The sequence below is a fragment of the Coregonus lavaretus genome (genome assembly GCF_964263955.1).
Source record: "Coregonus lavaretus genome assembly, contig: HAP1_SCAFFOLD_1641, whole genome shotgun sequence".
Taxonomy (NCBI): Eukaryota; Metazoa; Chordata; class Actinopteri; order Salmoniformes; family Salmonidae; genus Coregonus; species Coregonus lavaretus.
The window spans coordinates 56,515-70,660 of record NW_028161515.1 but is presented as its reverse complement, the minus strand read 5'-3'; the positions used below and the strand labels follow the sequence as shown (position 1 = coordinate 70,660).

General features: G+C 44.0%; 1 protein-coding gene across 1 annotated transcript in view; it reads left to right on the top strand.

The window, feature by feature from the left end:
- Positions 1–1,424: 1,424 nt before the first annotated feature.
- Positions 1,425–14,146, top strand: part of LOC311120466 (protein Jumonji-like) — a gene marked incomplete at its 3' end in the record, with an annotated part of 67,261 nt that continues 54,539 nt past the window's right edge. Inside the window, exon 1 of the mRNA XM_084195053.1 lies at positions 1,425–1,926. Coding sequence (XP_084051179.1) covers positions 1,882–1,926 — 45 coding nt within the window. The remainder of the gene's footprint in view (positions 1,927–14,146) is intronic.

The window sequence follows — 14,146 nt, the reverse complement described above, 5'->3', positions numbered from 1 at the left end:
AAAGTAAAGATACCTTAATAGAAAATTACTCAAGTAAAAGTGAAAGTCACCCAGTAAAATACTACTTGAGTAAAAGTCTAAAAGTATTTGGTTTTAAAGTACTAAAAGTCAGTGTAATTGCTCAAATATACTTAAGTATCAAAAGTATAAGTATAACTAATTTCAAATTCCTTATATTAAGCAAACCAGACTGCACTATTTTCTTGTTTTTATGGATAGCCAGGGGCACACTCCAACACTCAGACATAATTTATGAAAAGAAGCATGTGTGTTTAGTGAGTCTGCCAGATCAGAGGCAGTAGGGATGACCAGGGACATTCTCTTGATAAGTGTGTGAATTTGACAATTTTACTGTCCTGCTAAGCATTCAAAATGTACCGACTACTTTTGGGTTTCAGGGTTTAGTATGGAGTAAAAAGTACATTATTTTCTTAAGGAATATAGTGAAGTCAAAGTTGTGAAAAATATAAACAGTACAGATACCCCCCCAAAAATTACTTAAGTAGTACTTTAAAGTATTTTTACATAATTACTTCACACCACTGCTGAACTTCATCACTAGCTTACATAGCTACATAAACCCCACTCATTTATACTATTTATCTTCTTAAAATGTGATTTTAAACCTAACCTTAACAACACTGCTAACCGTATGCCTAACCCTAACCTTAAATTATTACCAAAAAGCTATTTTTTTTTTGTTGACAATTTGGACTTTGTAGCTGTGATTCTGACTTTGTGGCTATTGAAGCTACTGGAACCAAACGGAATGCACCCCTGTAGGTCATGTGCTATTGCAAGTTGCAGGTGTGCATCGTGAGTGACCTTAGGAAGTAAATTTGGAAAATCATAAATGTTATAGTTTTCACATATACATTTTATAAGCTTCCCAAAAAGAATATGGTCGCTGTGATGAAGGTTTATTTGACCACTTTACTTCACCATCCTTACCTCAATGCTACAATGCCATTCTGAAGGTGAATGCAGGCCTGTGGCCGAAAACCAACATGACAGACATATCACAAGAACATGTTTACTTTGGACACAGAATATTGTCGATTACTTTGTAGCATTGGCATTGCATAGATTGAGGGCTTGAAACAATGTTGCTAATTTGCACACTAAATATGAATGGCGCTCCAGGTCAGCTTTTCACTGGATGCTCGAGCCACTGAGGAGAAATAGGAAACGAAGTAACTTGTAATTAGGGAATAACCAACTAGCCTACACGTGAGGATTCCATTCATTCGAACAAGATAGGCTACTTTATCCGGGATATATTATTCATCTCCCGTTTTGTAAAATGATTTTCACCCGGTGCCTGAAAAAAGGCCTTTTAAAGTTGCCGCTGTCCATGGTAACGGATGTGATAGGCTGAACCCGGGGAAGAAAGAAACTCGCCTCGTTCAGAATAGCAGCCGTGCTGGAGTAGTCGACACTCGTCGTCTGATAGTTCCAGCCGAAACGGGACATCGAACCTTTTTTATTTTATTTATTTGGTTCGATTCAAATCCTCTTCTTAAAGAAGATGCGACTCTTTTCAAAGAACAGACTAATACCTTTATAATATCCATGTCGATCAGGATAGCCGGGAGAGAGATCGCCGAGGGGTTTTCTGCGAATGGAAGTTATTTGTTTTGAATATGTTATTCCGAAGTGAGTTTGTTTTTTGTTTGTCTCGGTTCGTCGTGGACCTTTAATTTGGAATCTATTGACGAAATCCAAATCGTCAAGGGAAACCCAGAGCGAGGATTCTACAAAGCCAGAGAGCTCACATACCGGGGATTTAAATTGTGTTTGGTGTGCTCCGGGAGAAGCGAGAGTCAAAGAAAGAAATTCATGTGGCCATTCTCTCTTTAGCAAAACATTTTGGATTGCAGAATGAGCAAGGAAAGACCTAAGAGGAATATCATCCAAAAGAAATACGTGAGTAACTACTTGACTATTATTGTTCAATGTGTATAAAATAATTTGACCTTTAGAAGTTTGCACGTTCATTTCGCCTGTTTCGAAGAAAATGCATAAACTTCGATCACTGAGTGTGAAGGTTACCATTACACAGCTGTGGCCTATTGGGGCCGAATTTCCTTTCAGATGGTAAAGTTGTATAATGTGTTATCAGTTAGACGTCTTTGCTTTAAATAGTCGAATATATTTATAGTGTCTGTGTTGGTTCATTTCTTCAACATCAGACAAGGCTATGTATTTGATTATTAACTCGCCATGGAAGGGCAATGCACATTCTAGAATCATTTGTACACGATAACAACCGACTTGTTGTGAGGTTTATTGATTTAGTCTGAATTTTCTACAGGAGCTGGCTAATTGTTTTCAGAATGCCTTTGTTTTCTCCCATAGCCCTTTTCAGAGCCGTAAAGACAGCCATATCGCCCATGGCTGATTCCGGGTTCTATACTCCATGCTGAGCAGCCCTCTATAAACTGTGGTATTTATAAATGAACACCTTGTTTTGCTGTTGGATATCACAACAACATTCACTTTAGTTATGTTGATGTGACTTGAGAGTAGCTGAATAGCACGGTTCGACCATGACGAGTGGACTGTAGCTCTTTAATTTTTTTCCGTAGGGGGAAAGAGCAGAAAGGGGGTCAGGCAATTTAACATTTCCGTAGAATTTACAATATTTTACAATCGTAGTGGAATGCTCAGGAGGAGTTGTTTGTCTGTGTTGGTTTACTAACATTGATATGCGATAACGGGTCTGATCATTTTAATTTTGTGTAGTACGTTTGTGTGTGACCTCTGTGAATGGGATATATTGCAGACTGCGCTTGCTGAGCAAGAATGTTAAAGCTTCTCGGACATTTTTCTAAATACTCGGGGGATCCGCAGTTAATAGTTTAAGCAGACGAGAGACCCTGGATACAGCTAAACGAAATGTTAAAGCGGTTAGTTGATTTAGCGCTAGCTTGTTTATGGTGTAATTTTAAGGAGGTAGTGTTTCAGTCGCATTGCAGAGGTTCATGTGAAGGGGAAGCAGAAAGCGACCATTTTCTTTCTGCAATTACCTAATACCGGCGAATTTGGCAGAAATGGGCTATACCAATTTCAAGGTTTTTACCACCTGTGTAACCTACAAGGTTTTAAATCTTTAAAATGTAGGTTTAAAACAGGCGTAAACTAAACAATGACGTACTCTCTCAAACTGAGACACTCAGCACATCGCTTGGCTGAGTTTAACACTCACATTACTGCGTGTGTTTTCGTGTGAAGTTTCCTCGTGTGAAAACAATGTGAAGTTATTATGAACCACGTTGAATAATAACATAATTTGAGATGCACGTTTTTATTTAAATTGAACTAATCTCAAAACATGTTGGCCACGTGTGGGCCTGCTGCTGACTAGGCTACTTTGTTTGTGGCCCACGATGCTCTGAGAATAATCAAAGCCCAGTGGGATAGCCCATAACTGGCGATTGTGGCCTTCCCCAAGCATTCCACTCCAATAACGTGATTGAAACATTATACTTTTATATTATGAGGTGAAATAATACTAAATACTTGAAGTGTTAAGCATATAGTTACAAACTTTTGATTTAAGTCAATACATTTCCCCATGAGTGTGATACTATTTCTCCCCAAAATACTCACCTCTTATGGCAATGCTATTAAAGTAATCGATGCACTACATTTCCAACTTTTTTTGGGACTGGTGAGATAATTTGACAGTGAAAAAGACAAATAAAATCTCAAGGCTGAGGTCTAAAATTATATAGGTCTATTTTTATATTTTATTCTTAACTTCTTGTGTAATTATAGATCTATGTTCATGTGGCTGTAAGTGTGTGTGGAATTGGACCGCACGGTACATGGCTTTCACATATGCTGAGGTGCAGCAGCTGGAGTAGAAATCTACTCGGACCAAACCATGCGAACAACCTGGAGGTACCCCACCTCTCTTTGGGCCCCCACTCAGAACGCAATACCCCCACCCTCCCCTCAACAACTCTTGGCCCCTCTGGTTTAACCTCCCCTTAATTAGCGTTAGACAATTATCCATGCTTGGCTTAAGCATGTCCCCTGGAACACTGGAACAGAGTGAGAGTTGTTATTCTCCCCCATGTGCTCCATCCATGCTTTTAAAATTCATCAGTCAGGAAAAAAACGTAATAAAAGCAAACAAGGCAAGGCAATTACCGCTCCTTAGATAGGAGGCAAAAGTTAACCCCCCCCCCGCCCACACTCTGGTTTCTACGATGGCTCATCACTTTGCCTGGCAACTTGACAGACATTTAGAGGCACAAACATACTCTCTCCTTCTCTGAAATTATATATTTGTATATGCAAATCGTATTTGTCACATGCGCCGAATGCAACAGGTGTAGACCTTACTGTGAAATGCGTACTTACAAGCCCCTTAACCAACAATGCAGTTCAAGAGATACAAAATTTAAATATTTACTAAATAAACTAAAGTAAAAAATAAAATAAAACGTAACACAATAATATAACAATAACGAGGATATATACTGGGGGTGCTGGTACCGAGTCAATGTGCGGGGGTACAGGTTAGTCAAGGTAATTTGTACGTGTAGGTAGGGTTAAAGTGACTATGCATAGGAAATAAACAGCGAGAAGCAGCAGTGTAAAAACAAGGGGGGGGGTCAATGTAAATAGTCCGGGTGGCCATTTGATTAACTGTTCAGCTGTCTTATGGCTTGGGGGTAGAAGCTGTTAAAGAGCCTTTTGGACCTAGACCTGGCGCTCCGGTACCGCTTGCCGTGTGGTAGCAGAGAGAACAGTCTATTACTTGGGTGACTGGAGCCTTTGACCATTTTTTGAGCCTTCCTCTGACAGAGTAGGTCCTGGATGGCAGTGAATTTGTAGGGGGGGCGGGGTTTAAGTCAGTTGGGTAGCAGCGTTCGCTATATTTGTGGTGTTGTTTAACTGAACATAGCACTGAGAGGAGATGTGCAGCTAAGGCCATTTTGTCCTGACTAGGCTGTTTTCAGGGTGTGTGGTGGGATAGAACTGCCTCTGATTCAGGCTGTGTGGAGCTGGGCTGGCCTCTGTGTGCTGGGATAGAGCTAGGCTGTGTGGTGGGATAAGCACAGCTGCTGCAGGGATCTTTACAAATGTAAAGAAGCTGTCAGTGTTTCATCAGGAGCACAACTGATGAGGCCAAGTTGAAAAATCCACTGCAGTGTGGAGCACAAAAAGAGGAAAACAGAAATGGAGCGGGGGTCGAGGCCTGTAAAGGTTCTGTCCCCTCTCTCCCTCCCCTCCTCAGTCCTTCAGCTTTACTATTTAAATGTGGGCCTTGTGTTCACCCACAAGGGTTTGTGGACCTGAGCCTGAATGTGCTTAATTTAACCTTCTGTTTTAATGCAGATGGTCATTTTTTTTTAATCCTCATTTTTTTTTTCATGTGTGGAACACGGCAGAGTTCACGGTTCCTTTCTGAAGAGCCCTGGCACTGTAACTGGGTCAGTGAGATGCTGTGAGGTAGGGAGGTTGTAACAGGAATGTTTCAGACACTTTATCCTTACTCTGTACCACTACCCTCCCTCGCACCTTCTCGCTCAAGCATTCTCAGTATTAGCTATAGTTAGATCCTCCCTTGTATCGGAGGAACCACTGACTCCACAATACGTGGAGAGCCGGATCTCTTGAAAGGCAGGGAGCTGGTAGACAGCCTTTTGATTCGGTTGTATGTATTGGTGGATTTATGCAGTTCTTCTCAGTGTTTTGCTGTCTGCCAACAGACAATGTTCCCCTTTACTGCATCGTTACGGGAGCTCCCCAAACGGCCGGTTTTAATTTGGGCCGCCGGTGATCAGCTGCAGCCAGCCCATCGCTTCCTATTCTCCATTCTCTCTCTCTCTCGATTTTATGGCAGCTTTACGTCACAAACCCTGCCCCTCTTACCCTGTTATGTAAAGCAACCTTTCTTTTATCAGCTGTTATCATCTCGGGACAATCTCTGCACACGGCCACAGTTCCTCCTTTGTTAGTTAGACCAACCTGTTTATGGGCAAACTACCAGCCAGGCTCATGCCCTACTTTAATAAACTACCAGGGTAGTGCCTTACTGTATCAGGCAGATGAACACAGCGTAAGGAATGTGCTCTGCTGTGATTTCATAAAAAAGAGGGTGAGTGTATTGACTTGGGTAATGATTATCTGTGCGGAGGATGTTTTCCTATGTACTGTATCATACTGAAATCTTGCTAAAATATACTGTATCATGTGCGAATATTCTGCGGTAAGACAGTGTGTCGGACATTGTGCTGTAATGAGACTGTTCGGGGTATATCATTTATATATCACATAAACCATGTGTATTCTGGGTCTGTGTGTGTATGTGTATATATAGATATCACGTTCACCACATTCTCACTGAATGCAACGCTTAATTTTGCTCCATGATTTGTGTCGTCCTACTCCTGTGGGTTTGGCCGGACAGCTGGACAACCCTGAGAGGACAAAAGCTGTCTCCACAAAGTGTGTGTGTGTGTGGCAGCCACAGCTCATCCAAGATCCCTGAGAAGCTGAATCAACATTTTAGATGTCTTTGGTTTGGCCTTAACTTGCTTCAGCTCTGAGGAGGGAGGATGCTGGACAGTAGGAGATAGGCTCCATGGGTGTGACTGGAGGGCAGAACAGGGGAGACTGGACTGTCACTAGAATGAAGGCTATTATGAACAAGAGGCTTTGGCCGAGCCCATTCAGCTGGTGAGGTTATGTTTAGAGCTCTAGTGAGTCTCTACTGACTGTAAAGCATAATGGAACCGTTGGTGCTGCAGCGTCCTGCCATCCAACCCTAACACAGCAGGCGTAGAAAGACGCCTGAGTGAAATCCTCACATCCGTTCTTCGGGGGAAACGGAAGTTAGGTTGAAAATACTGGATCCCTGAAAACTGGAAACATCCGCTTTCTACCTACCCTGCGAGAGTGTCCAACCACAGACAGCATGGACTTCTTCTATGGTTGGGCTGGGGCTAGGCAGGTCAGTTTTATACGCTCTCGGTCAATCCGGTATTATCCCCAGATCCCCCTCTACCACTCGGACTTGTCGTCATCAGGCAGCAGTAAGCCTTCGGGGATAAAGCAATAGAATGGAACCACTGATTACATTGATCCACATTACAGACTCCTAAAGCCTGTATGGTTACAAGCTGCTCAATGGGAATGGGCAACGAGGAGGATATTTTTTACGGTTATTCAAATCAAATCAAATTTTATTTGCCACATGCGCCGAATACAACAGCTGTAGACATTACAGTGAAATTCTTACTTACAAGCCCATAACCAACAATGTAGTTTTAAGAAAAAAATTAAAATAGCAAATAATTAAAGAGCAGCAGTAAAATAAAATAACAGTAGGGAGGCTATATACAGGGGGGTACCGGTACAGAGTCAATGTGCAGGGGCACCGGTTAGTCGAGGTAATTGAGGTAATATGTACTTGTGGGTAGAGTTAAAGTGACTATGCATAGATAATAAACAGAGTAGCAGCAGCGTAAAAAGGTGGGGGGCAATGCAAATAGTCCGGGTAGCCATGATTAGCTGTTCAGGAGTCTTATGGCTTGGGGGTAGAAGCTGTTAAGAAGCCTTTTGGACCTAGACTTGGCGCTCCGGTACCGCTTGCCGTGCGGTAGCAGAGAGAACAGTCTATGACTAGGGTGGCTGGAGTCTTTGATAATCTTTAGGGCCTTCCTCTGACACCGCCTGGTATAGAGATCCTGGATGGCAGGAAGCTTGGCCCCAGTGATGTACTGGGCCGTACGCACTACCCTCTGTAGTGCCTTGCGGTCGGAGGCCGAGCAGTTGCCATTCCATGTGGTGATGCAACCAGTCAGGATGCTCTCGATGGTGCAGCTGTAGAACCTTTTGAGGATCTTAGGACCCATGCAAAATCTTTTCAGTCTCCTGAGGGGGAATAGGCTTTGTCCGTGCCCTCTTCACAACTGTCTTGGTGTTTTTGGACCATGATAGTTTGTTGGTGATGTGGACACCAAGGAACTTGAAGCTCTCAACCTGTTCCACTACAGCCCTGTCGATGAGAATGGGGGCGTGCTCAGTCCTCTTTTTCCCCCCCTGTAGTCCACAATCATCTCCTTTTGTCTCGAGCACATTGAGGGAGAGGTTGTTATCCTGGCACCACACTGCCAGGTCTCTGACCTCCCTATAGGCTGTCTCATCATTGTCGGTGATCAGGCCTACCACTGTTGTGTCGTCGGCAAACTTAATGATATTCAACATGCTTTATAAATCATTATACTCAATGTCTAAATATAGTTGACATTAGACTGTTGATAATCAGACTACACAGCTGTGTTAGTGCTTTGTGTTATAACTGGTTTATTGGACTCTTATTTACTTATACAGTATCTGTTTGAATCATAGTGCACTCATAACAAAACTCATGTCGTTTAGAGTTCTGGGGTTCCACCAATTTATTCTCTATGAATCACGAGTAATGCAATCATGGTGGTGATTATAATGATGCTGATATTTCATATGTAGCAGTATAATATCTCTGTTTCCTGCCAGAGAGCCCCACATGGACCTTTGGCCACTGCTCTGTGTTAGACTGGCACACTGTTGACTCATCCACAGGTTGTTACGTTGGAATCAGCATTTTTCAGATGTCTCATTTACTGTGACGATGAAGATATCCTTTTACTATTATTATTTCCATTTCTATTGCAACCATTGGAGGCCCTTGAACAAGCCTGGGTCATTTCTGAAAGATGACCTCCCTCTCAGTGCATGTTAATGCAGCCTTTTCAACATGCATCAGCCCCTTAGAGGACAGGCCTAACTCTGGGTGGCAGCTCCCTTTGGCTTACTACAGTAATGAGCTTGTGGCTACAGTGTGTACTTGACTCACTATAAACTGTTGTAGTAGTTGGGCGGGCTGCATTGGCTTTGTGTGAGCTGTGTGCAAAGTGAAAGGGGGCTAGAGAGTGTGGGGGAGAGTTGTGGTGGTGGGGGGGGGGGGGGTTGTACTCTCAAAGGTGGGGAGGCAAGAAACAGTTGATTTTATTTTTAGGTCAATGGAGACTAGTTACAGAGTTACAGCTCTGTGTGCTCCATCGCCATGAGAACTGCCGCCATGAGAAACGCATTAGTCTCCCGCTCCATCTTGTCTTGTAATAGAATACAGAGTGGCTCTTTTTTATTTCATTCACTCTCTCATTACTCAGCCAGGTACAAAGAGCAGTGCGACGCCATTTCCATTGGGATCAGCGTGAGAGCAGAAGCTATGGCAGTTCTGTCCCGCTTAGCCAGAGAATCTCCTCTAAACTGCTGAGGGGTTGGCGATGCAACAGTGGGATCTCACCGCTTTCAGCACACTTCTATTGTTTTAGTGTGTTTATGTATTCATCATCTGTTTGGTGGAAGAGCCGTCTCCTTGGTGGTTTCTTCCCTCTGCTCGTGTCTGCTCACTCTTCGCTGCATTCTTCCCCCATTTTGTTGTTATAGCTTCAGACTGCCAAAGGAAATGTTGGAAGCTTCCCCAGATAGATGTCATGCAGCTGGAGTCTAAACTGTGTGAATACCTCGCCTCACCTTCTCTTTCCCTCGCACCATAAACAGGCACCCTGTGCTTTGTCCCTGTGGGTCAGCTAAACGCATGAGGCCAGGAGTTTGGTTAGCCACACGGTCTGTCCTTCACAAATGGCATTAGAGAGCTGCTGTTACCTTGGAGGCCTGAAAATGGAAACATGAAGATGAATCACAGTATCATGTGGTTTCATAAAGCACTTTGACAGACGTTCATTATGACCCAACAGTGGCATTCATATTTAAAGTAGACTAATACTCTGATCTGATTGTCAGTCAAAAGTAATGCCTCTTTGATCTCCTGTCTGCACAATGGCAGCATTTTAATGGCACTTCTAGTTGCTAAGTTTCCACTAGGCCTCACAGCAGGGGACTGTAGTGTTTGGTACACCCAGGGAAGGGAGCCAAAGCCCAGACTGAAAGGCACTAAAAACCGCAACCTGTGACAGTCAGAGCAAACTAATGAGGATAGAAATAATTAAATTGGGGACTGTCGTACCTAATGACAGAGCCGGGTCTGGAAACTGATCTTAATCACTTCTTGGAGTAAATGTAGCTCATGACAGATTCATATACTGTACACGCAGAGAACAAAGCCTGGCTTGAATCCCATTACATTAGTAATTTACAGCTGATTTACACTACAGCCATATGGGCCCATAGATGTCCATCAGTATACTCTGACTGAGAGCAGAGTATGAGATTAGTAATGGTTTTGTTGGTAATCCTAAAGTTCAACCCAAACCAACTCTGCCATGTAATGTAAACAGAAGTCTCCTAAAGGCAGGGTTACCATAGTGACCAGATGTGTTTTTTATACACCATGCCATCGGAGGGGGCCTAGCCACTCCGTTACTATAGCAACTGCTGGAGTGGGGCAGAACGGAGCGTCTCTGTTTCAGACTTGACACTCGAGTGTCTGAACATAGTGGAGAGCTGAAGTTAGACTCTAAAGTAGCTCTGCACAGAATATACTGAGTGGTGGTTGTATAACAGGCTGAGAGGCATGACTTACTGGGGTGTGAAATGTGTGGCAATTTACACTCCTCTTGTGCTCCCAAGTATTTGACACAGCAGTAACTAAGGTATTGCCTGACAGAACGAGCTGTCATTATTATGCCTATCAGTCATTGTTGTCATATTTTACTTGACTACCTGAATGGAGAGGGAGTGGAGGAGAGGCAGCCATTTAGTTTCCTCTGGCTGAGTATTGAATGGTCTTACTGGCTTAGTGCTCAGACATAGTGGAGTGGAACCACCATTAGACTCTCCTCCTTCAAGGTTGGTTGAGTACCTTTATCACTGGACAATCTGCCAGACTCACTGACTGAGGCAGTAGCCATGGTTTGGTGTGGGGCTTTGTGTGACTGATGGGACAGGAGGTGTGTGACTGGCTCTCCTGTTTACTGTGACATTGGCAGAGGATCCTGAAAGAGGTGACACCATGGTAACCAGGTTTGTCTGTGTGCCCGAGACAAAGTACATTTATTTCACCTCCAGCAGGATCCCTTTTGAGCTCAATTACCGACAAGCGGGAGAGGAGAAAGAGAAGAGCTAGAAGGAGGAGAGAGAAAGGGATAGAGGTATGAATCAAACCAGCTGCTCCTCTCTGTACTTTCTCTAATCTGCTGGAGACCCTTCCTTCCCTCCTCTGTCCCTTCTGTATCTGATCATTTCTCATACGTCATCGTAATGTTCTGCGCACGGCCCCAGAGTACGCCGGCTCACAGTAACACCTCCCCATCCTAGCCCTGTAGCCCCTTCCCTGGGTCTCTCCTCTCCTCCAGTCCCCAGGCTGCCGCAGGGTTCTTTGTGAGGCAACGGGCCAAGCTGTGAGGTGAAAATCACTTCTTAATTGACTTTTTTCTGCAGCTCTGTGCCAGAGAGGGGCTTTAGTGTTGTGAGCCCCAAACATCCTGAGCAGCTCTGCTAAACACCTGGCTTTGTGTTGAGAGCAGGCTGGCCAACTGTAATCTACAGTCATATGGCCCTGCACTCTGAATGGCCACTTTCATCAGGATTCTCAAAGAAATGGCTTGTGTTACAGATGTAAAAAGCACATCAAACATCCTTCCTCCCAAGGAAGTTTATACAGTGTGAGGATTGCCAGAAGAATCGGAGATACCAAAAATATTTCCGGCCTATGCTGGCATGGAATGGCCCTTAAAAAAAAAAAATCAGTCTCTTTGTTTGCTGTTAGATTTAAAGGCTGTTTTGTGGTATAGGACATGCATCCGCCTCTGTGTTGGCTTGTTATTCTATGTCAGTGAGAGTGTGCGAGCCCATATGCAGTACCCCGGTGCAGAGCCAGGCTGGGACCCCTCTGTGGTCCTCTGTGGTCAGCCTCCTGTCAACTGTCTGTTCTGCTGCGGTTGCCTCTATTACCAGCAGAGTAATGGCTAATCTTATCGACCTGACAGTTAGCATTACACTCAGCCTTCTCTCCTGCAGCCATCTCTTTGAACGTCACTACAGTTCATCCACACTGTCCCCTTGTCCTGTCTTCCTACCAGGTTGCTCATTGTCTCAGCTGAAAGAGTGCTTTAGTAACAGAGTCCAGGCCAGCTAATCGCTAGCCGCTTGTATCTGTCATCCACAGTGTGTCCTGTCAGTGACACTGGGCCTGCTGCAGGAGTGCAGAGCTCACAGCTCCAGGAAACCACATGAAAACCTCTCCACTTCATTTCTGTTGGCCCTGATATCCACTGACCTGATAGTTGTTTTCCTCCAGCTAACAACTAGAGCAGTATAGTGCGACTACAACGTAACATAATCATTTAGTCTCCAAGCATCTGGCAGCCGACTATGCTCTCTGAAATCCATCCACCGCTAGTTTTATGGGGCATGAATCTGTTGAAGCCACGGCTGCTGCTGCTGGCTGACTGGCTCTTTCCTCCTGTTGTAAAGAACTCTTCTCTCCATCAGAGAAATATTAGTCATTTTTAGGCCTACTTTGTTTGAGCATCTGAAAGGAGAATAGCTTGTGAATGAAAATAAATATGGTTGAAATGTGATGGTCATATGGCTGGACTATATTGAGTAACTGTAGTGCTGAGAAAAAACACATTTACTTTTTCTGCTGCTTTTGTTTTGGTTCCTGGAGCATGGCTGGTAGGTCGGTTAGGGGTTAAGCACAGCATTTGTATTCTGTGAACCCTCTGACCCTGATTGGACGTTTACAGATGGGACAAAGCAGCTTAGCGTCTCTCAGCTCAGTCAGAGCCGACCGCCTATGATGCGCATCAACACAGCTCCTCAACCGCCATTATGGAGCAGTGATTGTGTGTGATTGGAGCTGCGGAGTGCAGAATGCTTCTCTGTTTTGGGGTAACAGAGTAACCCTCCTGCTACCCCACCCCCCTCCCCTCTGCCTCCCTGAGCCACGTTTTTTCTGCTGCTAATTGACTGTGGGAGCATGGCTCTGGGAGCACGGTGCTGTATGGCTCTCCCTGGCTGTCAATCGCTCTGCTTGGTTGTGAGAGACGGCCACAGAGTTGTGCCCTGTTCTGTCTGTCCTCAAACCACAGGACTGTGAAACTGCCAGACTGAGTCTGCCTCTGCCGCCCCCACATGCATGGGCCAACCACCTACCTCCCCCTGTCCAGCTCACTCTAGAGAAACTCATGTCTGTCTCGTTGTTTCTCTGTGTCTTGGGGATCAAATGAGGTTTAATAGAACCGCTATGATGTCTCTGTCTGTGTAAATGTGCCTCCTCCTCAGCAGTGAGATTTAGGCTTCACTAAATCTCAGCTGTGTTGACTATTTATTCCACATTCTCTTTAGGCCAGCCACTGAAACGGATATTTGAGTTTGACTACACTCAGTTCTGATGTATTGGAGCTGGTTACTTGCCTTTCATTCATTTATACATGTCTAAATGTTAATATTACAAATGTCTAAATGTTAATATACTGAACAAACAATATAAACGTGACAATTTCAATTGTTTTACTGAGTTACAGTTCATATAAGGAAATCAGTCAATTGAAATGAATTCATTAGGCCCTAATCTATGGATTTCACATGACTGGGCAGGGTGCAGCCAATCAGAATTAGTTTTTCCATACAAAAGGGCTTTATTACAGACATAAATACTCCTCAGTTTCATCAGCTGTCTGGGTGGCTGGTCTCAGACGATCCCACAGGTGAAGAAGCCGGATGTTGAGGTCCTGGGCTGGAATGGTTACACGTGGTCTGCGGTTGTGAGGCTGGTTGGACGTACTGCCAAATTCTCTAAAATGTTGTTGGAGGCGGCTTATGGTAGGGCAATGAACATTCAATTCTCTGGCAACAGCTCTGGTGGATATTCCTGCAGTCAACATGCCAATTGCACGCTCCCTTAAAACTTGAGACATCTGTGGCATTGTGTTGTGTGACAACTTTTTAGTGCCTTTTTATTGTCCCCATCACAATGTAATGTGTAATGACCATGCTGTTTAATCAGCTTCTTGATATGCTGCACCTGTCTGGTGGATGGATTATCTTGGCAAAGGAGAAATGCTCACTAAGAGGGATGTAAACTAATTTGCACAAAATTGGAGGGAAATAAGCTTTTTGTGCATATGGAACATTTCTGGGATCTTTTATTTCAGCTCATGAAACATGGGACCAA